The 22,883-nt window shown below is 41.6% G+C and overlaps 1 protein-coding gene and 1 long non-coding RNA gene across 2 annotated transcripts in view; both read left to right on the top strand.

Annotated features, from left to right (window-relative positions):
• The window catches only part of LOC135202102 (gamma-tubulin complex component 5-like), a 348,462-nt gene that overhangs the window by 72,903 nt on the left and 252,676 nt on the right, over positions 1-22,883 (top strand). Inside the window, exon 3 of the mRNA XM_064231354.1 lies at positions 13,057-13,294. Within this exon, the coding sequence (XP_064087424.1) occupies positions 13,057-13,294 (238 nt within the window). The remainder of the gene's footprint in view (positions 1-13,056; positions 13,295-22,883) is intronic.
• The window catches only part of LOC135202406 (uncharacterized), a 48,795-nt gene continuing 48,133 nt past the window's right edge, over positions 22,222-22,883 (top strand). Inside the window, exon 1 of the long non-coding RNA XR_010311727.1 lies at positions 22,222-22,373. This is a non-coding gene — a long non-coding RNA (uncharacterized LOC135202406). The remainder of the gene's footprint in view (positions 22,374-22,883) is intronic.

Raw genomic sequence — 22,883 nt, 5'->3', positions numbered from 1 at the left:
AAAACGATCAAAGCAACACAGAGAAAATATTATCACAAAATGATGCTTGAATTCGTAACGTGCGGACGCAAAAAAATGTTTTGTTCATGAAGCTTACCTGTCATATATATATAGCTGTATTCTCCGAAGTCCGACAGAATTTCAAAACTTATGACACACGTAGTGGGAGTCAGGTGGTTAGTACTCATTCCCGCCGCTGGGAGGCGGGTATCAGGAACCATTCCCATTTTCTATTCAGATTTTCTCTGTCGCCGGTACTGTAAACATCTGTTTTCAGTACCTCCGTCTGGATTTTGGAAAACTTTTGGCTACTTAAGTATCCTGATTGATTTTTGGTTTTTTGACCTTGGATCTGTGGCTAGTCACACGTTATTTGTGGACTACGAGATGCGAAGATGGACTCTCTTTCATTCGACCGCGTCACGGGCCGTTCGTATGGACGCCCATCGTGACGCTTGTATAGACGCTCATCAGGACACTAGGCATGACGCTTTACCGGACGCTTCTGTTGACGTTCAGATGGACGCTTGCCGACGCTCGCGTGTTCTTTCTGACGCTCTTCAAGACGCTACCCGCCTTTAAGAGGGGCGCGTGTTTCTTCGAGTAAGGAAGCTTCTACTTCAGTTCCGGACCCTGCTGTGGAGTTTTTGGAAGAGACTGACTCTGCTGCTTTGCCTTCGTCGTCTCAGCAACGCTCTTGTTTAAGACTTGGGCCTAAAGGTCTATTACCTCTGCCTTCGGTGGTCCCTTCTACCTCACCTGCAGAAGAGGGTGAGGTGAGCAGCGCTTCGGAGGAAGCTACCGATAAGCAACCAACTACGTCTGCTTCTTCGGATTACCAGGTATTTACCTGCCTTCTCCGGACCGTGTTTGGAGATACTTTCCAACCCTCTGCTCCTCGCTCTCCACCTTCTCAATTATCGTCTTCGAAAGCCAGCAAGACCACGGGTTTCGTTAAGATGAAGAAGTCTCTTTTAACTAAGAGAGCTTTTCGCAAGGTCCATGATTGGATGGAGTTAAGGAAGGCTCAAGGGAAGACCTCTTCTGCTCTACCGCCGTCAAGACTTAGCGGTAAGGCAGGTATGAGGTACGAGACAGGAGAGGACGTCGGTCTGAGAGTTCCCTCTTCTGCTCAGGGGGACTTCGCCGGCCTGGTGGATGCATCGAGGAGGTCACTTCTTTCATCCGCAAAAGTGACTTGGACTACCTCGGAGTTAGACCACCATCTGAAAGGCCTCTTTCGTACGTTAGAGGTGTTTAACTTCTTGGACTGGTGCTTGGGGGTACTGGATGCCCAGTCACGGAGTCTGGACTCGATTAGCCTTGGGGAGCTGTCCAGCGTCATGTCGTGTATGGACAAGGCCGTCAGGGATGTTCGGAGGAGCTGGCTTCGCACTTTTGCACAGGACTCTTGAAAAAGAGAGCTCTGTTCTGTAACTTTACAGCGAAGTCAGTTTCTCCCTCGCAGAGGGCGGAGTTGTTGTTTGCCCCTCTTTCGGACCATCTCTTCCCCCAGGCTATGGTCAAAGATCTTGCCGTCAGCTCGCTAGAGAAAGCAACTCAGGACCTGCTTGCTCAATCTTCTCGACACCCTGCAGTCCCTTCGATGTCTTCGGGAGTTCAAGCTTAAAGAAACCGAAGCCCTTTCGAGGCGGATCTTCCTCGAGACCGTCTCCTCGAGGAAGAGGCCTTCCCAGAGGCAGAGCCCCTTCGAAACCCAGGGGCAAGAAATGAGCAAGCAGTCCTTCAGTCACCGGTAGGAGCCAGACTTCATTTATTTGTGGAAGCCTGGAGAGAGAGAGATGCGGACAGCTGGTCACTAAACATCATCGAGAAAGGTTACCAGGATCCCTTTTCCTGAAACCACCCCCCTGCTGTGACGACACCCAGGGATAGTCGCCCTCTTACCATCGGGAGAAACAACAGATTCTTTACGATCTGCTCGAACAGCTCGAGAAGAAAACGGTAGAACAGGTCTTGGACCTAGAATCCCCGGGCTTTTACAGCAGACGTTCCTGGTGCTGAAACACTCGGAGGGTGGCGACTGGTGTTAGACGTAAGCAGTCTAAACCTCTTTGTACGACAAACAGAGGTTCAAGATGGAGACGCCTCAGTCAGTTCTTGGGGCCTTGCCTAAGACCGGGGGATTGGATGGTGTCATTTATCTCCAGGACACATATTTTCATGTCCGATCCATCCCCAGTCGATGAAGTACCTGCGGTTTGTCCTGAAGGGGAAGGTATTTCAATTCAGGGGTCTCTGCTTCGGATTGAGCACGGCCCCGATGGTCTTCACCTTGTTAATGAAGAACGTAGCGAGGTGGTTTCATCTGTCAAACGTCAGGATCTCTCTCTACCTAGACGACTGGCTCATTCGAGCCTCTTCGGAAGACCGGTGTCTGGAGGACCTACACACTACTTTGACGTTAACGAAGTCCCTGGGACTTCTGGTGAATTTCGAAAAGTCACATCTGACCCCAACGCAGTCCATCGTTTATCTGGGAATTCAGATAGATTCAGTGGCTTTTCGGGCTTTTCCGTCCCAGGGACGTCAGCAGCAATGCTTAAGCAAAGTGTCAGCCTTTATGGGGAAAATCATGCTCGGTGAGGGAATGGATGAGTCTGCTGGGGACCATTTCCTCGCTGGAGAAGTTTGTTTCCCTGGGGAGGCTGCACCCTCAGACCTCTTCAGTTTTTCCTGTTCAGACAACTGGAAACACAAGGACGATATGGATATGATCTTGGAGATCTCAGAAGAGGTAAAAGAACACCTAAGGTGGTGGTTCGATCCTTTGAAGCTGGCGGAGGGAGTTTCCCTCAAGCTTCAGAGCCCCGACCTAGTGTTGTTCTCCGACGCGTCTGCCACGGGGTGGGGAGCGACACTGGGGGGGGATGAAATGTCAGGCACCTGGAGAGGGGAATAGGTGTCCCTGGCACATAAACCTCAAGGAGCGGGCAGCCATTCATCTAGCGCTCCAGTTCTTCCAAGACAAAGTCTCTCGTCGGATAGTGCAAATCAGCTCAGACAACACCACAGCTCTGGCATACATCAAGAAGCAGGGAGGAACACACTCGCGGTCCCTGTTCACTCTAGTGAAGGAGATCTTGTTGTGGGCGAGGGCACGCGACGTCACGATCCTTACGAGGTTCGTCGCAGGCGTCGAGAACGTCCGTGCAGACCTCCTCAGTCGGCAAGGTCAGCTGCTGCCGACCGAATGGACCCTACATCAAGATGTATGCCAGGAGCTGTGGAGTTTGTGGGGACGTCCTCTCGTGGACATCTTCGCGACGTCGAGAACGAAGAGACTTCCTCTTTACTGCTCTCCAGTTCTGGATCCAGGAGCAGTGGCGATAGACGCCCTTCTCTGGGACTGGACAGGGCTAGACCTTTACGCCTTTCCCCCGTTCAAGATCCTAGGGGAAGTTCTGAGAAAGTTTGCAGCTTCAGAGGGGACGAGGATGACGCTAGTCGCCCCTTTCTGGCCTGCGACAGACTGGTTCACAGAGGTCATGTCCTTTGTAGTAGACTTCCCGAGGATGCTTCCGTCAAGGATAGATCTACTCAGACAGCCCCACTTCGAGAGGTACCACAAAAACCTCCCCGCTCTGAGTCTGACTGCGTTCAGACTATCCAAAAGCTGGCCAGAGCGAGAGGTTTTTCAAGACCTGTGGCAAGAGCGATTGCCAATGCAAGAAGAGCTTCCTCTCTTGCAGTGTACCAATCGAAGTGGGCCGCTTTCAGGAGTTGGTGCAAGAAGGGCATTTCCTCCACCACGACCTCTGTGAACCAGATCGCTGACTTCCTCCTTTACCTGAGGAAGGACTTAAAGCTGGCAGTCCCGACGATAAAACGCTACAAAAGTGTACTGTCTGTAGTCTTTCGACACAGAGGCCTGGACTTGGCTAACGACAGAGACCTTCATGATCTCTTAAGATCATTCGAGACAACGAAGGTACCTCAACCTAAAGTACCATCATGGAACTTGGACGTGGTTCTAAAGTTTCTTATGTCCAGCCGTTTCGAACCGCTTTACGCTGCTTCACTTAGAGACGTGACAAGAAAAACTGTTTTCCTAACTGCTCTGGCGACGGCGAAGAGAGTTAGCGAAATCCAAGCTATGAGTAAGCATGTTGGTTTTAAGAACCACAATGCCGTTTGTTCTTTGAGCCCGGCGTTTCTGGCAAAGAACGAGAATCCGTCCAACCCTTGGCCCAAGACTTTTGAGATTAAGGGTATGGCCGAAATCGTCGGTCGGGAGCCAGAGAGAGTCCTGTGCCCTGTCAGGGCTCTCAGATTCTACTTGCGGAGAACGAAGGATTGCAGAGGGCCTTCTGGTAACTTGTGGTGTTTGGTCAAGAGGCCAGATCTGCCAATGTCTAAGAACGCTCTAGTGTTCTTCTTGAGGGACACCATCAAAGAGGCGCATTCTTCTTGTAGTGACAGTGATATGAAGCTGTTTAAAGTGAACGCCCACGAAGTGAGGGCTATCTCTACCTCGATAGCCTTTCAAAAGAACATGGCACTCAGTGACATTTTGAGTGCCACCTTTTGGCGTAGCAACTCGGTGTTCGCTTCACACTACCTGCGGGAGGTGAAGACAACATACGAGAACTGCTACAGACGTTCATCTCAATCTATTGAAATCGTAAGGAGTTATTCTCTCTCTCTCTCTCTCTCTCTCTCTCTCTCTCTCTGCTCTCCTCTGCTCTGCTATTGCTTTATATATTTCTAATGGTAAATAAATGTAAGATGACTTTAAAATGATATTAATAATACCAATTCAATGGTATACGTATTTTGATGTAGGATAATACTTTAAGTAGACATTTGGCATTTGAACTTTCAAGATAGGCAGATATAGGTATTTTTTATTTTGAAGGGAAGTTTTAACTATTCGCAGGTTTGAAACTATTTGCGAGGGTGTCTGGTACACATCCTCCCGCGAATACGGGAGGAACACTGTATTACGAGAATGCGACGTAAGCATTTCGGAGATTTGCGGCGGAGAATCCGCACGCAGAGGGAAGGAAAGATTTTTTTGTTTTTTTAAAAATTACCATAAATCTAAATATTGTGCTAGAGACTTCGAATTTATTTCAAATGAAGATAAATGACTGAATATTACTAGATTGTAAGAGTTTAGCTTACAATTGCGTTTTTTCGACCATTTTGGTAGAGTCAAAGTTGACTGAACGTGGTTTTTTCTATTTATAGTGATTTATATGCAAATATTTCGAAAATGAGAAAAGCTACAACCTTCAATTATTTTTTGTTGTATTCTACATAAAATTGCACACATTTTCTTATATAAAAATTTATGTAACGGCTAATTTAAAATGGTGCAAACATTACGACAATCGGATGAAAAAATTTCTGATTTTTTTCGGAGGAGTTACCGTTCGGACGTAAGGAAATTTTTTTTTTCATAAATTCACCATAAATCAAAATATTGTGCTAGAAACTTCCAATTTGTTGTAAAATGAAGGTGAAATGATTGAATATTACTAGAATATAAGAATATTACTAGAATACAATTGTGTTTATCGACCATTTCGATAGAGTCAAAGATGACCGAAGGTTGAAATTTTGGTACTTATCGTTATTTATATGAAAATATTTCAAAACTAATAAAAGCTACAACCATGGGTTTGTTTTTAGTTGTTATTGTCATGAAATTGCGCACATTCCATATATAAAACTTTATGTAACGGCTAATTTAAAATGGTGCAAACACTTACGACAATTGCACGAAAAAATTTATCGAAGAGTTAGCGCGCGGACGTAAGGAAAAAGTTTTTTTCATAAATTCACCATAAATCGAAATATTGTGCTAGAAACTTCCAATTTGTTGCAAAATGAATGTAAATGATTGAATATTACTAGAGTACAAGAGTTTTGGCTTACAATTGCGTTTTTCTACCATTTCTGTAGAGTCAAAGTTGACTGAAGGTTTAAATTTTGGCACTTATCGTTATTTATATGAAAATATTTCAAAACTGATGAAAGTTACAATCATGAGTATTTTTAGTTGTATTCTACATGAAATTGCGCACATTTTCATATATAATACTCCATGTAACGGCTAGTTTAAAATGGTGCAAAAATTATGTCAAAGTGACAAAATAATTTCTGAGATGTGTCACTGATACTTTTTCGTGCGATAAGAAAGAAATGCGCGACCTGCATAACGATTGTAAACAAAACAACTCCTTGATCCGTGAGCTCCCAGCATCCCCCAAGGCGCGTGATTCAAAGTTTTTGCCTGGTAGGCCTATAAGTATTTTTCCGTGAATTTTTAAAAAAACTTTTTTTTTATCGACGTACCATACGTCCAATTGGCACCCGACAGACAATTTATGTCGACGTTTAATGCGTCCAATCGGTGTAAGGCTAAGGCCCACCGAATCCGTCACGGCGCGTCGCGTGCATCCAACATGGCTACGCGTTTTGTGCGTTTTGATCAACTGTCATAGTTCAAACACGAGTGGCCCCACAAGGTGCATGAGCGTGCGTGGCGTCAGGTGTGTTACCGGACTGGACGCGCAAGGACCAAAACATTTTGTTTTTAGCTGCATGTGGATGTGCGTCTCCGAGCTGGGGTCCGCATGAAGGAAGAAATTGTGGTAGACCTACAACAACCTGCATTTGAACCACCTGCCCAACTTTGAGTTATAATCAAATGTGATGATTTGTGGTTATGATAAAGGATTAAAGTATTTTTTATTATATTCTAATGGATACATTTATGTAAATATCTTTGTTTCAGAGGTTCCTGTATCAGTATCAAAGTGTTCAGTTCACACACAATTCTACGTATCTTAATTTTTGTATCAGATAAAATAAAGTGCAACTTTACAAATTTTGAAATCAGTAATCCTTCCCTCAGAGTTACTACAAGTTTCTTACATTGATACGGATCTTCTGTAATTGGTATCAAATTTTGATATTCGAGATAGTATAATGCCCTCGTGAATTAATTCAGGTTTTCGGTGGCATCCGACAAAATTAAAAAAACTTGTCTGGATGCTATCGTAACTTATGAAAGAGTTTGGTATATTCTCCACACTTTCCTCTTCTAAAGTTATGTCATAGGTCCAGATTTTCCTACTGTTCAACGCCTCTAATTTGGTTGACAGCACCGAGTCAGAGGAAAACCTCGCGCGCTCCCTTCATAACAGCAAGTACTGCTTAAGTTTGAATTGTCCGTCTTATAACCGTCACTCGTTTGTCTGGTTGGGCCACACGCGGAGAAGACGGACACGCTTGTAGACGGATAGCCGTGTTGGGCGCATGTGACGCGCCGCGACGGATTCGGTGGGGCCTTAGCCTTAAAGGGTTAATATAAAAAACATATTTGACATCACACATTTTCTTTTCGTTACAAAGAAGTATTTTCTCTAAAACTAAGCGGATATGGCATAACTTTTGCTGTCTTGAAGTTGTAAACAAACATGCGCCACCCATTCGGCTGTACAATGAACTAAAGGCGGCTGAATCAAGCCAACCAGGGTAGTTCCCAGACCATAGAATGCTGACTTTAAGAGGTTCAACTGTGTAGCTTTTTCAAAATGCATCTACCCAAATAAGTGGGCTATTTTCTGCACTTGGTGCAAAAGAAATCACATCTCTTCTAAAAACATCTTTGACCAAGATGGCTGATTTTAAAAAATTCTGAGGACCTCAAGAGGCCTGTCCTCTTCTACTATTAAGGGCTGCAGTGCGATGCTAAGCTTTGTCTTCAACATAGAGCCTAGATCTATCTGTGAATCAGGACTACAGATCTTATTAGACCTTTCGACACTACTAAATGACAGGATATAGAACTAGTGTCATGGAACTTGGATGTGGTCCTTAAATGCCTTTCAGGTCTACCTTTTGAACTCCTTGGATCTGCCTTGTAAAGGAATATGACCTGAAGACCCTCTCCCTAGTAGCTTTAGCTACAGCCAAGAAGAGTAAGCAAGACTCAAGCTTTTGATAAAGGGTTGGGTTCTCAATGGGGCGCAATACGTTACATAAAGTTTTATATATGAAAATGTGCACATTTCATGTAGAATACAACTAAAGAACAACTCATGGTTGTAGCTTTTATCAGTTTTGAAATATTTTTATATAAATAATGATAAGTGCCAAAATTTCAACCTTTGGTCAACTTTGACTCTACCGAAATGGTAGAAAAACGCAATTTTAAGCTAAAACTCTTATATTCTAGTAATATTCAATCATTTACCTTCATTTTGCAACAAATTGGAAGTCTCTAGCACAATATTTTGATTTATGGTGAATTTATGAAAAAAAAAACCTTTTTCCTACGTCCGCATCGTAAACTTTTCCGAAAAAAATCATAAATTTTTTCGTGTGATTGTCGTAATATTTGCACCATTTTAAATTAGCCGTTACATAAAGTTTTATATATATGGAAATGTGTGCAATTTCATGCACAATGCAACTAAAAACAACCCATGGTTGTAGCTTTTATCAGTTTTGAAAAAATATTTTCATATAAATAACGATAAGTGCCAAAATTTTAACCTTCGGTCAATTTTGATTACCGAAATGGTCGACAAACGCAATTGTAAGCTAAAACTCTTATATTCTAGTAATATTCAATCATTTACCTTCATTTGCAACAAATTCGAAGTCTCTTGCACAATACTTCGATTTATGGTGAATTTATAAAAAAAAAAAAAAACATTTTCCTTACGTCTGCGCGGTAACTCTTCCAAAAAAATCATAAAATTTTTTCGTGCGATTGTCGTAATGTTTGCACCATTTTAAATTAGCCGTTACATAAAGTTTTTATATATGAAAATGCGCGCAATTTCATGTAGGATACATAAACTAAAAATAATTGAAGGTTGTAGCTTTTCTCATTTTCGAATATTTGCATATAAATCACGATAAATAGAAAAAAAACTGCGTTCGGTCAACTTTGACTCTACCGAAATGGTTGAAAAACGCAATTGTAAGCTAAAACTCTTACAGTCTAGTAATATTCAGTCATTTATATTCATTTTGAAACGAATTGGAAGTCTCTAGCACAATATTTAGATTTATGGTGAATTTTTAAAAAAACTTTCCTTCCCTCCGCGTGCGGATTCTCCGCCGCAAATCTCCGAAATGCGTACGTCGCATTCTCATAATATTTGCTCCATTTCATATTAGGCATTTCATAGAGTTTTATACAGGCAGTCCCGGGTTACGACGGGGGTTCCGTTCTTGAGACGCGTCGTAAGCCGAAAATCGTCGTAAGCCGGAACGACGCTTGGAAATATGTCTTAAACTAATAAAAAGTTATAAAAACCTTACTTGTAATCCTTTGGTTATACTACAGTCGTTTCCTGTAGTTTTTATGTACAACCTGGAGTTATTTTCATAAAAGAAATGCTGGTTCTTGAAGGTAAAAACTATTGTAATCCTCTGTGACACTACATTCTTGAAGTTTTATGTATAACCTGGAGTGATTTTGCAAAATCTGAGGGCTACAAGAACAGCTGATTACTATTTACGTATCATATAGACTAATTAAAGTAAATATGTATCTTTAAATAGGCTTATATATTAGTATCAACAAACATTTCCTGCCATGAGTCAGAGGCCGTTTAATGAACGAACACTTCTCTGTCCTATCTGTTCAGAAAATAAACATTACGTCAATCCCCGAGACCATTGTTGCCAAAGCCTCTCTCTCTCTCTCTCTCTCTCTCTCTTCTCTCTCTCTCTCTCTCTCTCTCTCTCTCTCTCGTCTCTCTCTCTCTCTCTCTCTCTCTCTGATCAAATTACATTGGAAACTTGACATACGATTGCCCTAATATACGAATGTTTTAGATATAACAGAAAATTTGCGAAAATACAAGCTTTGATATAACAACGAAATATTGAGATACGATTTTGCGATGAGTGTTTAGTTATAGGCGACCGATAAATGGCGTTCAGTCTGTTTGTTTGTTGGTGCTGCATGTTAACACGTCGTTGTTTAGTTCGTTGTATTTGCGCCTATTTTTCGTGTTATTTTGTCTATTTTATTATTAACCATGGGTCTCAAAGCTAAAGACAAAGCAGTGATAAGAAAAAAACCCAAGAAAATGATTTCGATGGAAGCAAAACATGAAATTATAGCAAAGCATGAACGTGGCGTTCGTATCGTCGATTTGGCAAACGAGTATGGTCGAAATCCTTCTACAATATCACGATCATCAGCAGAAGGAAGCTATCAAAAACCCCCGAGACCATTGTTCCCAAAGCGTCTCTTCTCTCTCTCTCTCTCTCTCTCTCTCTCTCTCTCTCTCTCTCTCTCTCTCTCTCTCTCTCTCTCTCTCTCTCTCTCTCTCTCTCATCAAATTACGTACTGGATAATGTCTCTCTTTGGATACTTCGATTTTGCCAAATATTGAGGGCTACAGAACAGTTGATTACTATTTACGTATCATATAGACTAATTAAAGTAAACGTATCTTTAAATAGGCTTATATTATTAGTATCAACAAAACATTTACTGGCATGAGTCAGAGGCCGTTTAACGAAACGAACACTTCTCTGTCCTTAACTCGGAGCGTCGGAAGACGCTCTCTCTCTCTCTCTCTCTCTCTCTCTCTCTCTCTCTCTCTCTCTCTCTCTCTCTCTCTCTCTCTCTCTGATCAAATTACTGGATAATGTCTCTCTTTGGATACTTGGAATTTGCGTTGTATCTAACCAGAAACTTCGTGTTTTGTTATTATTACTGGAAACAAGCAATGATTTTTTTCATTATTTTGCGCTTTTGGACTGTTATATGTAAACTAGTATGTATTCATTCGCTCGGAAACTAGTTCCGCATATGAGGCGTCACTAAAAAACATAGAAAAATACAACATAAAAAGTGTCGAAATCATCATAATCTCAAAATTTTTGTTTGTAATCTAACCAGAAACTTATTTTTATTAATATACTGTGCTAAACTATAAAGGATTTTTTAGCATAGTATGCGTTTTTTAAAAGCGTCGTAACTCGGAGCGTCGGAAGACGCCTCTCTCTCTCTCTCTCTCATCTCTCCCTCTCTCTCTCTCTCTCTCTCTCTCTCTCGTCTCTCTCTCTCTCTCCAGCTCTCTCTCTCGCATCTCTCTCTCTGATCAAATTACTGGATAATGTCCTCTCTTTGGATACTTGAATTTGCGTTGTAATCTAACAGAAACCTTCGTTTGTTATTATTACTGGGAACAAGCAATGATTTTTTTTTTCATTATTTGCGCTTTTGGGACTGTTATATGTAACTAGTATGTATTCATTCGCTTCGGAAACTAGTTCCGCTATGAGGCGTCACTAAAAAAAACATAGAAAAATACAACAGAAAAATACACATAAAAAAGTGTCTAAAATCATCATAATCTTCAAATTTTGTTGTAATCTAACAGAAACTTATTTTTATTAATATACTGTTCTAAACTATAAAGGATTTTTATCATAGTATGCGGGTTTTTTTAAAAGCGGTCGTTAACCGGAGCGTCGGAAGCATCAGTTGTCGTACCTCGGAACAAAGCGTCGTACCCAGGACGGATTTTTCCGATGAATATTTAAGAAAAAGCGTCATAACCTCGGAATGTCGTAAGCCGGAAAACCGTCGTAACCCGGGTCCGCCTGTATATGAAAATGCGCAATGTTATTTAGAATACAACTAAAAAATAATTGAAGGTTGTAGCTTTCTCATTTTGAAAAATATTTGCATATAAAAAAGATATATAAAAAATTTGACATTTCGGTCCAACTTTAAACTCGTCGGAAATGGTCGAAAACTGCAATTGAAGTAAAACTCTACAGTATAGTAATATTCAATCATTTATCTTCAATTTTGAAACAATTGGAAGTCTCTTGAACTATATTTAGATTTTGGTGAATTTTTGAAAAAAAAACTTTTTTTATGTCCCGCTGGGACGAATTCATGCATCATTTTTGTGATAAACAAAATTTTTCTCTACGTTGCTTTGATTGTTTTACAATGTGTTAATATACCAAAATGATTGCATTTAGTGTACAATACAACGAACAAAAATTAACTCGTTTAACTTTAACCGTTTTTGCTCACAGCTCGATTTGAATACAATTATATATGAAATTTTGTTATTGCGCTATTATATACGTACAGTGGTCCCCCCGTATTCGCAGGGGATGCGTACCAGACCCCCCGTGAATAGTTATAACCCGCGAATGTTTTGGAACCCTTATAAAAATGCTAAAACAGCCTATTTTGTTAGTTAAAACTCAAGAAAACCCACTAAAAAGTTTTCATGACATGGTTTTTTTTAATAGTTTTATCACAAAAAGTGCATTTTATGATGAAATTCATCAAAAACAAACCAGGAATTTGTGGATATTTACCATAGAAAAATACCGCGAATGCGCGAATTTTCCGCGAATAATGCAGGGAAATGTTCCCAAGAAATCCGCCCGAAATCCCGAATGTGTGAGTCCGCGAATCTGGAGAACGCGAATATGGGGGGTCCACTGTATATCGCATTATTTATATATTATAATTATATTTTTTTTCATTTCTGATGGTTTCCATACTAAGCTTCAGGCAATGACAAAAAAAGGAGCAAAAAACGAATATTAATCTTGAAAACTAAGTGCGCTGTGATTTTTTGAAAAAAATATTTTTTCCGCTTCGGCGCTCATTCCGAGACCCCCTCGGCATACGGGAGACGGTTTTTATTATATTCCTTCGGCGTTAAAGGGTTAACATAACTTCATTATGTTCATTTTTAAATTGTATTATAAATGCTTCAGATTAATTATGATTATATTGTTGTGTAGGACATCATCATCTTTTTTTCTTTCCCTTTGGAATCTCATGAATGCCCAAAACAAAGCATGGATGTGACTAAAGAAGCAAACAAATATCAAATTAACTTTTCAAGAGTTGCATTAATCAAAGTAAAAAATTTTATATGCTAGGAATTAAGGCTGAGTTATGGTAACATATAGTTTCTGGTCAATTTTTAGTGAATCCTTTCAGTTTTTTATTCTCCCCAGTTGAAAAATGTAAGGTGATTATTCTTTCACAATTATTTCTTATATTTCTAGACTGACATCGAGTGGTCCCTCTTGTCGCTCATGCTCCATTTGAGCAATAGCCCAACTCATGTGCCGGAGACAGAGGCAGAGCTCCATCCTGTTACAACTGAAAGCACTTCTACTGCGAGCTCACAAGATATAGTTGAAGAGCAGATTGATTGGGGAGCATATTTATTAAAAGGAGAAAAGGAATGTGAATTTGGACCTGAAGATCCTCTTTCAGTGGGTGGATACTTGACTGATTTCTGTTTTTAAACCACCTAGCTTTAGTTTTCCAGAGGACAGGTTTTAGATATTTCTTTGAAGTTTAAATAATTGGAGAAAGTATCAGTTATGACAAGAGCACTTTTTTTTATATATCCTTCAAAAACCTGAAAATGACATTTATAAAACTGGTTTTTCTGCTTTTAATACATTTTTTTATGATTGCTCTGAAATGTGAGTAAAAGCTTTTCATGATTTAATGAAAGAAATCACAAGGTAAAGGCTTTTATTTCCTTGAATATCTGTTCTTCCCTTTGGTCAACACTAGGTACTCTTAACAAATAAATTTGATATATTGATGCAGTAGATTTAAATATTGGTGGTAGTAAACCTGCTTATACTTGAAAATGATGGTGTCTTATTAGAAATACATCAATCTTTTGACTGGGTCTTTTTAATAATTTTTAGTGTTTTGCATACATCTCATTTTGAAATTTCATGGGTATTTCCATTTTAAGTTCTTATGGTAAAATGTCAATTTTGGATTGTTTCCATCCTAGATTTTAAGACAAGATTATTAGCTGTTGTAATGTTTTTATTAATAATTTTATCATGAATTTGTTGTATTTTATGGATATGAGATGTATGAAGTGAAGTTATTAACCCTTAATGGACAGATTGATCCTCAGGAGTAGTAATATGTTTGAGGTAGTGGACAGATTGATCCTGTAGATAAACAATATTATGCACCATTGATTTGGTAGGAATCAGGTGGGAAAGAGGTGCCAATACTTTTATAGCCCATAAATTCACTAATGGCAACTTTTACACTGGCTAAAATCATGAATCTGGGTTTCTTAGGATTTGAGTTTTGCTTCTGACATTAAGGGGGAATGTATTGTGTCTCTGTCTCACATGACACTTTTGTAAATTTGCTCATAAATATACCAAGGGGTTGCTGTTGGTTTTTGTTCTTGTTTTTTTATGATAGTATGTTGGTTGTAAATGTAATTTTGCAAAGAAATAATAGAAAAAAACGTGTAAAAATAAAAAAAATTACTGAATCTTCGTTCTTAGTAAATTTACGTAAATACTTTTCAAGAAATATGCTAAGAACTTGTTATGATTTTATTTTTATCTGTTTTGATATTCTATGAGCTGTCATTATAATTTTACAAAACAAAATGAAATTAATTATTAGAAAAAAAAAGTTGGTAAAATTTATGATTGTCTTGTAAAAGAGCCCCCATAAGGGGATTGTAAATATGACAAATTTTTTAATCAATTTTTTAATAAATTTTAATCAATGAGGTCTTAACAATAGGATATTTCTAAGCACCAGCTGGTAACTGGTTAAAAACAATCAAAGATTGTAAACAAGGAATCTGTGAGATCTGTCAACTCCTGCATGTATGAGGTGATAGCTGGTCTTTCCCCAACCCAGGAGCTATAACAGAAAGAGGGGTGGCTAGAGTTGGGCAGTAAATGTTAAGACCTCAGGTTTGTTAGCTATGAAAAGTACAAATTGATTAAAAAAGTTTGGTCATTTGTTCATATGCGGAACAAACCTTCGGTCTTAACATAGGATAGACTTATACTTGGTGGGAGTACAAATATCCATAAACCGGCTGGGAGTTAAGGCAACCTGACCTTAGAAGAATGAGTTCTAGAGAAGGTGGTCTCATGCGGTGAGAAAATAGATAAACAGATACCTAACAACTCCCAGAATCTAACAACTCGGCCATCTGGGTTGAAGTACAATGATGTATGAGCAGATTCATTGCAACCAGGGAACCAAAGAAAATTCTGACTGTTCAAGTAACAAATCATATACTCACAGGGGTTTGCTACCACTCCTTACTCCCGCCCCTTGCTGTAGAGAGAGGAGTATTTTGTTACTGAATAGAGGGTTTGGTATTTCAAATGTAAAAAACAGCAACTTTCAGTATGGCTACCTTACTCACCTGTATCAAACCAGTTCAGCATATGACGTGTCTATTCCTCAACCCGCCTGTAGGAAGAAGAAAGGAAAAAAAGAGAAAGAAAGAGACCATCCAACTCACTCGTTCTGTCTTCCACACAATCCATCATAGGTAAGATAAAAAATACCTATTTAGGAGTAATGGATGAATTACACAACTTGTTGGGCAGCCACACAGGACCCAAGGAAAATATGTCCAAAGATCTGTGAGCAACATCTTTCAGGTAAAAGGAAGTGAACTTGGACTGGTGCAGCAGGAACAAGGACTCAAAATTCTATGAACAGCAAAATTTTTTCTTTTAAATGCCAGAGAAGAACTTTATACCTCTGACGTCATGCACTCTAAGTCCTGCACAGACTCAGAGAAAGAACCACCAGGTGAGGAATAAGCCTGCTTAATTGCTTCACGTATCCAGAATGAAATAGTGTTCTTGGAAACCTCTTTTCTAGAACGACCAGTGCTGACAAAAAGTCTTAAGACATCTAGGTCTTAGATGATGAGTCCTTTTAAGGTAGCACCTTAAGGCTTTGACAGGACAAAGTAAGAGCTCCTGTGGGTCATTGTCCACAAGTCATTCAATAATGGAATGGACAAAGATGTAATTCTGTCATCATTTACCGAGGGATTTTGGGTCTTGGCCATGAATTCTGGGACAGACTCAAAGGCTCACTGATCCCCAACCCCTGGTATGTTTCACATCATAACTTAGGCCACGAAGCTCCCCCACCTCTCTTTGAAGAAACCAAGGTCAACAGGAAAACTGTCTTTAGCATCACAATCTCTGTAATCTCCATCTGTGAAGAGACGGATTCTACTGACTGGTGAAATCTTTGACATGAGGGGTTGACAAAGAAGTTTTGTCGTCATGGAGGGAATCTCTCTTGGAAACCTCTTACCAGAAGAGACAGAAGGTTGGGGAACCATTCTGCTTGAGGCCACGAGGAGGCCACCAAGGTCATCCTGAGATTTTGAGAACTAATTACCCTGGTCAGAACTTGATGGATCAGGCTAAATGGAGGGAAAGTGTAAACCTTGAGGTTGTCCCAAGGGTGTTGGAGGCATCCTCTACTAGAGCAAGAGGATCTGGGATCACTGAACAGTAAACCTCCAGTTTTCTGTTGAATTGAGTTGAGAAGAGGTCTAACATAGGCCTCCCCCAACAGGATTTGGTTCCGACGACTCAGTCTGTCAGTTACCAAACTTTCCTCTTACACCACCCAGAATGTTTTAGCTTCCTGGTTCAGAGGATCTACCCAGTTGTTGATTGCCCCTGGACTGTAATTCTACTGTCAAGGAATGCAGGAGATGAGACCACCGTGGTGTTTTGTTGGACATCAGAATGACCAAATCACCCTTCTACTTTCTTCCAAAACTCCTTCAGTCCCATGAAGCTGCCTTCAGCTCCAAAACTATGTAGAAGCTTGTCTTCCGTACTCCAAATGCCTGACGTAAGGAGATCTCCAGATGAGCTTCCCAACCTGAGATGGAGTCATCTGAAAACAGAAGGAAGTCTTCAGGCGGGAACGTAGAGGGATTCCCACAGAGATATTCTGGTTGACCAACCACCAACAAAGGTCTTGCCTCACTTCCTCAAACAGAGGGATTCTGTAGGGGAGAATCCCCCTCCAGGTACCAAAAGTCTTTCAGTCTCCATTGTAGAGACCAAAGATGAAAGACGCCCATGTGGGACCAGCTGCTCCAGCGAATGACAAAAATCCCCACCCCGGAGGATCTGCCACTGGTTTGTTGTCTGTTTAGGTTGTGACAAGAACTTCTGTGCTACTAACCGCAACTTGTCCAACCTTTGGTCCGATGGAAAAACCCTCGACGCTGCTGTATCTATAACCATACTTAGGTAAAGAGCTTTCTGGCTGTGAACCAGATTTGATTCTCTAGGTTGGTTATTATGCCTAGCTCCTGAAAAAACTGAAGAAGACAGTCTCTGTCCTGAACAGTTTCTTCTGGAGCTTGCTAATACCAACCAGTTGTCGAGGTACCTTAACAGTTGAATCCCTTGAGCGCGAGCCCATTTCGATAAAAAAAAAAAGCGCCTCAGCGGCGTGGTTGGTATGGTATTAGCATCCCACCTCGGTGGTCGCGGGTTCGATTCTCAGCCATTCCATGAGGAGTGAGAGATGTGTATTTCTGGTGATAGAAGTTCACTCGACGTGGTTTGGAAGTCACGTAAAGCCGTTGGTCCCGTTGCTGAATAACCACTGGTTCCATGAAACGTAAAAACACCATACAGACAGATACAGATACGAGGGCAAAGACCCTTGTGAACACTTGAGGGAACTTGGTCAACTCGAAGCACAGAACCTTGAACTGAAATAGCTGCTCTCCCAGAGTGAATTGAAGAAACTTTTTAGACGAAGGGTAAATAAGGATCTGCAAGTAAGCATCCTTTAAGTCTATAGACAGCAAGAAGTCATTGTCCCTATCGCTGTTATCGCCGCAACACTGTTCGCGGGTCTCCATCTTGAATGAACCTTGTCTTCCTGACAAAATGATTCAAGGTGGAAAGATTGATCACTGGTCTCCAATCCCTTGTTTCTTTGGGTACCAGGAATATCCGACTGTAAAAAAACCCCGGAGAAGGATGCTTTACTTCTTCTATCGCACCCTTGTTCAGCCACTTTTTAACGCTTCCTCTTGAAGAGCCATAAACTTCTGCGAGTTTGTGGGGTCTGTCCGAAGGGGGAGAGAGAAGTTGAATGGTAGTATATATCCCACCCACAGAACATCTTCTACCAATTTCTCTTGCTCCATACCCTTGCCACATGACCTATTGGCCCCGCCAGGCATCCCCCTTACCCATGGTGACGGAGAGGGAGAGGCTCGCCCACTCTATCGGCGACCCCTTCTGCCCCTTCCCCTACCAGGTTTGTAGGGGCATTGTTGTTTCTTTGCCTTGGCCTGTTAGGGATACTGGGAGACCCTCACTGAGGCAGAACAATCTTCAGACATTTAACAGGTGAAGATCTTCTCACCTGTTGCTGAGGAGGAGGAGGAGGAGGGAATCTTGAACGTGCCTCTGACTTTGATACTGCCTGATCTACCAACTTATCTTTTGTGTCTGCTCGTCGCCAGTTGTAGTATCTTTCAATTCAGTCCTTGGAAACAGAAACTGTGACTCGAGATTCCCGTTTCTGAATTGCAACCTTGGACAGTGCTGCATCTCTCCTGGCCAGGAGGTGATTGGTCCACAGATTGGAAGACTGTAACAGTCTATTGAGAGAGGAAGAACTCGCACAACATCCCTCAGTCCTATCTGAAGCAATCTTGGCTATTGCAGTGGACCACAAGTCCAGTCAGGAGACTGTCTGGAAGATGGAAGCTGCAGTGTCGCCATAGTTAAAAAAACTGTTGTGATGAAAAGGAAGGGCCTTCAGCCCTAACCTGTTCCTGAGTTAGGCCAGGTTTAAGATGGATCACGTCCGGGTTAAGGTGATGGGACATCAGTTGAACTGTAACAGTGGAATAGTACTTCCTATGCCGCACCAAAGGAGGGGGAAGAGGCTTAGATGACCTACTAGAATGCAGAGCCATCTTGGTCAGGCACCAAAGCATTCACACGTTGTAGGATGGACTGAGCGTGATCCGACAAAGGGAGTTCAATAGAAGTTCTAGAGTCCTGTTTAGCACCAGCAAGGCTTCTATACCCATTGGGGTAATAGAAGATTGAGCTTGCGCCCTGCCCTCAAGATTATTGAGCTCACAAAAGACATCAATAACCTCTCGAATGACGACAAACTCTTGATTATCTCCCTCCTCCATCAGGTGACTGATGACAAATGAAGAAGACAGTTTGGCAGTCAGTATCCTCCTCCTTCTGTAAAACTGCTGATGAAGCTTCCCCAGGAAGCCCATCATTCTGGATTATATTGGTCGGCGTGTAAGGTCTAAAACTGAAAGACACTAAGACCGAAGGTTCTCGAAACTCATCTCGCAGCAACACTTGTACATGATCCCAACTTGAACAGCGTACTGGCTTGTGAGAAGCACCCCATACATGATCACGTATGTCAGGTGAAACATGTACACGGTCGCAGGAGGAAGCACAGACATGAATGTGAAATGATTCGAGTACATGACCTCGAGATGCCAACTGAGCACGATCCCAAGACGAGGAACGTTGCTGAAGAGAGCTACCTGAAGGAGATGGATTCCTAAGGCTAAGGTCTCTTCCAGGAGAACAAGAAGCACGTTTACGGGCCAATTAAGCCTTATATCTTCAACCCCTGTGGTGGGATCACAAGCTAAAAAGAAACAACGCGGGCAAACCCCCCCCCTCCCAAAAAAAAAAAAAAATTTAACCCATCTGGCTGCCAAACTCACCCTCAGCCACACTTTCCCCTACATGCTACAGAAAAACGCAGGCAATTGACTTACCTACACAGAACAAAAAACACAAGCACATGTAACTCACCCCCAACTCCAGATACTCAGGGCTATGCTGTGCTGTCCGTTGGACAAGCCACCACACGCCAACCAACAACCAACTAGCCCATGTTGTCAAACGAGCACTTCACTTGCTAACCACCTACCTACCACTCTCTCTCTCTCTCTCTCTCTCTCTCTCTCTCTCTCTCTCTCTCTCTCTCTCTCTCTCTCTCTCAAGGACATTGTCAAATGGAACTCCCATAACTTCTCCATACCCCAGCCTCAGTCTTGCCAAGCGAAGAATCCTTAGACAAAACTTGAGCAATCTTCACTTCTGTAGCCTTCTATCTTTTATCGGCACTTTATTGTCCTTGCGCGATGAAACTGGTGCAGGAACAGATGAAGAGGGGTCGCCCTTGACCTCGTCAACACGTACTTGCAAGGACGATTCACGTTCACGAACGGAAGATGTTGTAACACTCTTGATGCTTTCAACACTCACACTGTCATGAACACATACGTGAGAGGGAGAGACACGACTGTGAAGGGAAGACGAAGATACATTACTCTCATGACGTACCGGTGATACACCGTCATATATCGAAGAGGGATGTGCCTTCTTTCACAACTATCTCCACTGCCAACCTCATGAACGCGAACAGAGAGGAAGAAACACGACCTTGTGGGGCATGAGGAGAAACACTTCTCTCACTTGGACGAACATGAACGTGCATGGGAGAGACATGGCGTAGACACGGCCCTGAAGGGAAAGAAGGCGATACACTCCTTTTACTTGAAGATGACGAAACCACAAAGTCCTTGATCCTCCGTCAGACACGACGGTGAGTGGTGATGTTGCAGGAACAGGAGAAGGAGAAACTTTCTCTACACGGTCTCTTACTAGCAGGAGTAGGAGAAGAGACCCTCCGTTAACGAGTCCAGTCTCTTGTAGACTGTTTGAACTAAAGCCTCGGATGGCTCAGCCAGAGAAGACGATGACGTCAATATCGGGAAGGGGTGACGTCACAGCTGGAGGATGAGCAGCTACCGCATCTTATGTCATGCTGAGAGGACTCTGGGAGTGATGTCACGACACCTCTAAGACCGGAGCTGGTTGATGGCCTCACTGGCAGAGTGATAAGATGCGACCCAGGGAGCGTCAATGATGACGATGGGTCTCTGCAAGGTGGCAGTACACGAGATCCAATGTTGATGAGTCCAGTGGCAGGCGAAACTGCTATAGGGGCAGGGGGAGGGTTATGAGCTCCAAGAATGTGACAGGAGTTCATCCAAAAAGGAGGGTGAACCCGTAGTCCTAGTGACACTCAAACAGCCCACCACCTTGGATATGAATCTGAAAATAAGGCATTAGATGGCATAGCCTCCTCCCTCTCAGGTATAAAGTGAGAACCCGAGGGAGAAAAGGCTATTAAACATAACATCATCCTGCGGAACTCCCAATACTTCCATCAATGAATCAACGGAAGAAAGGAAGGAGATGGAGGCACACTTGCAATAGCCATAGAGGGAGCAATCGCAAGAGAAGGCTGAATCATCCATTCGAGGAGAAGAAAATCCTTACCAAGAAGGAAGAGTCAAAACTCTACGATGTTCCATGTTCCTATGAAATACTCTCCACTGCGACTTAGGCCAGGAATGACATTCCGGACAAGGATTAGTAATTGTACAATAATTAGCATGGCACCTACTGCATGTCATATGTGGGTCTGTGACAACAGAAGCTAAAAACCTTGAGCAGGGAAAACCTGAATGCTCGGGCACACACGTTGACGAAGTCGTGGAGACTGTAGAATCCTTAGTGCAAAAGCACAAACACTGAAAAGAAAAATAAACAAGGGCACAAATCAACCGGCTTAATATGAGAGCAAAGCGATAGCATCTTACTCTCCAAGGCGGTTAAGGAAAAGACTAAATACGCCATAAGGCGGTGGGTGGTCTCTGACCAGCTATCACCTCGTACACGCAGGAACTGCCAGATCTCACAGATTCCTTGCTTACAATCTTTGATTGATTTTATCCAGTTACCAGGTAGCGCTTGGAAATATACCATGGTTAAGAAGGTTTGTTCCGTATTGAACAGTCCCTTTTAACTTCTTCGTGGAAGGAACGGAAAATCTTTTAGAATTTTATTTCTTTCACTGTGGAATTGCACGTCTTTTCCTTCCTCTTTCCACTGATGGTTTTTTTTTTCTATTTTTTAAATTGGCTGACCTCAAAGTCTACCTGGCCTGAGGAAAACTGCATATCAGATATATTTACCCGTCCAGTAAGGGTTAAGTGAAAAGAGGTTTGCAGATGAAAAAAGTAGAATATTTACTGTATGGCTCAGAAGCTTAATTAGTTAGGTTACTGAATGATAAATTCTTCCTCACAAAGCAAAATGAGTTTAATGCTCCTAGAGAAATATTTTATACTAAAAGCTGAAGCTTCTATAGCTTTATTATTTGAACATTTGTTGACGTTGTGATATTATAGGACTGGTCTGACAGTGGGAGGAAGAGACTACTTAAGGTCGAGGAAAAAAAACACTCTTAGTTTATAAAAGTTACGCTGAAGAGGAGCTTTTGTTAAAAACCACAATTAACGGAGTAGAAATAAAGACTGGAACTTACTAGAGCAATCTCACCGGGCAAAATCATGGATATCTGGAAACACTCAGTTGCCGTATTGGAAAGGACCTTGTTACCAGCATGAAGCTTTATCTTCACGACCTGTAGCAACTGTAGCTACACTTTGGTAGGTGCAGAGTATTAAATTTTGTTTTGTTTGTCATTGTATTATTATTTTTTTTGTACTGAAAGACAACTTTTCACTTGATTCACTGTTGCTTATGAATAAAGCATCATTATATCATCATCACTGTTATATACTTTTAAATGTCAGTTTTATGGGTGGTTATAAAATGAGTTATTTGAGATGAATCTTACCTACTGTTAAAGTTAGCTCATATCTCCATGCTGATAGGCGAGTCGGCATTTAAAATAAAAGAAAAAACGATCGCTTGGCTGACCCGGAAGACTGTAGTTTCACCTGTTCTCCACCAGGTGTGTTCGAATGTTTTAGCTCTACAGTGGTCCCCCTGTATTCGCGGGGGATGCGTACCAGACCCCCCCGCGAATAGTTAGAATCCGCGAATGTTTGGAACCCCCTCTTAAAAATGCTCATAAACTCCTATCCTGAACATGCAAACAAACCAAAGTATCCCTAAAAAGACCATCCTTCATCAAAAATATACATAAAATATCC

Source organism: Macrobrachium nipponense, chromosome 30 (genome assembly GCF_015104395.2).
Source record: "Macrobrachium nipponense isolate FS-2020 chromosome 30, ASM1510439v2, whole genome shotgun sequence".
NCBI lineage: Eukaryota > Metazoa > Arthropoda > Malacostraca > Decapoda > Palaemonidae > Macrobrachium > Macrobrachium nipponense.
This window is presented reverse-complemented; position numbering and strand designations above follow the sequence as displayed.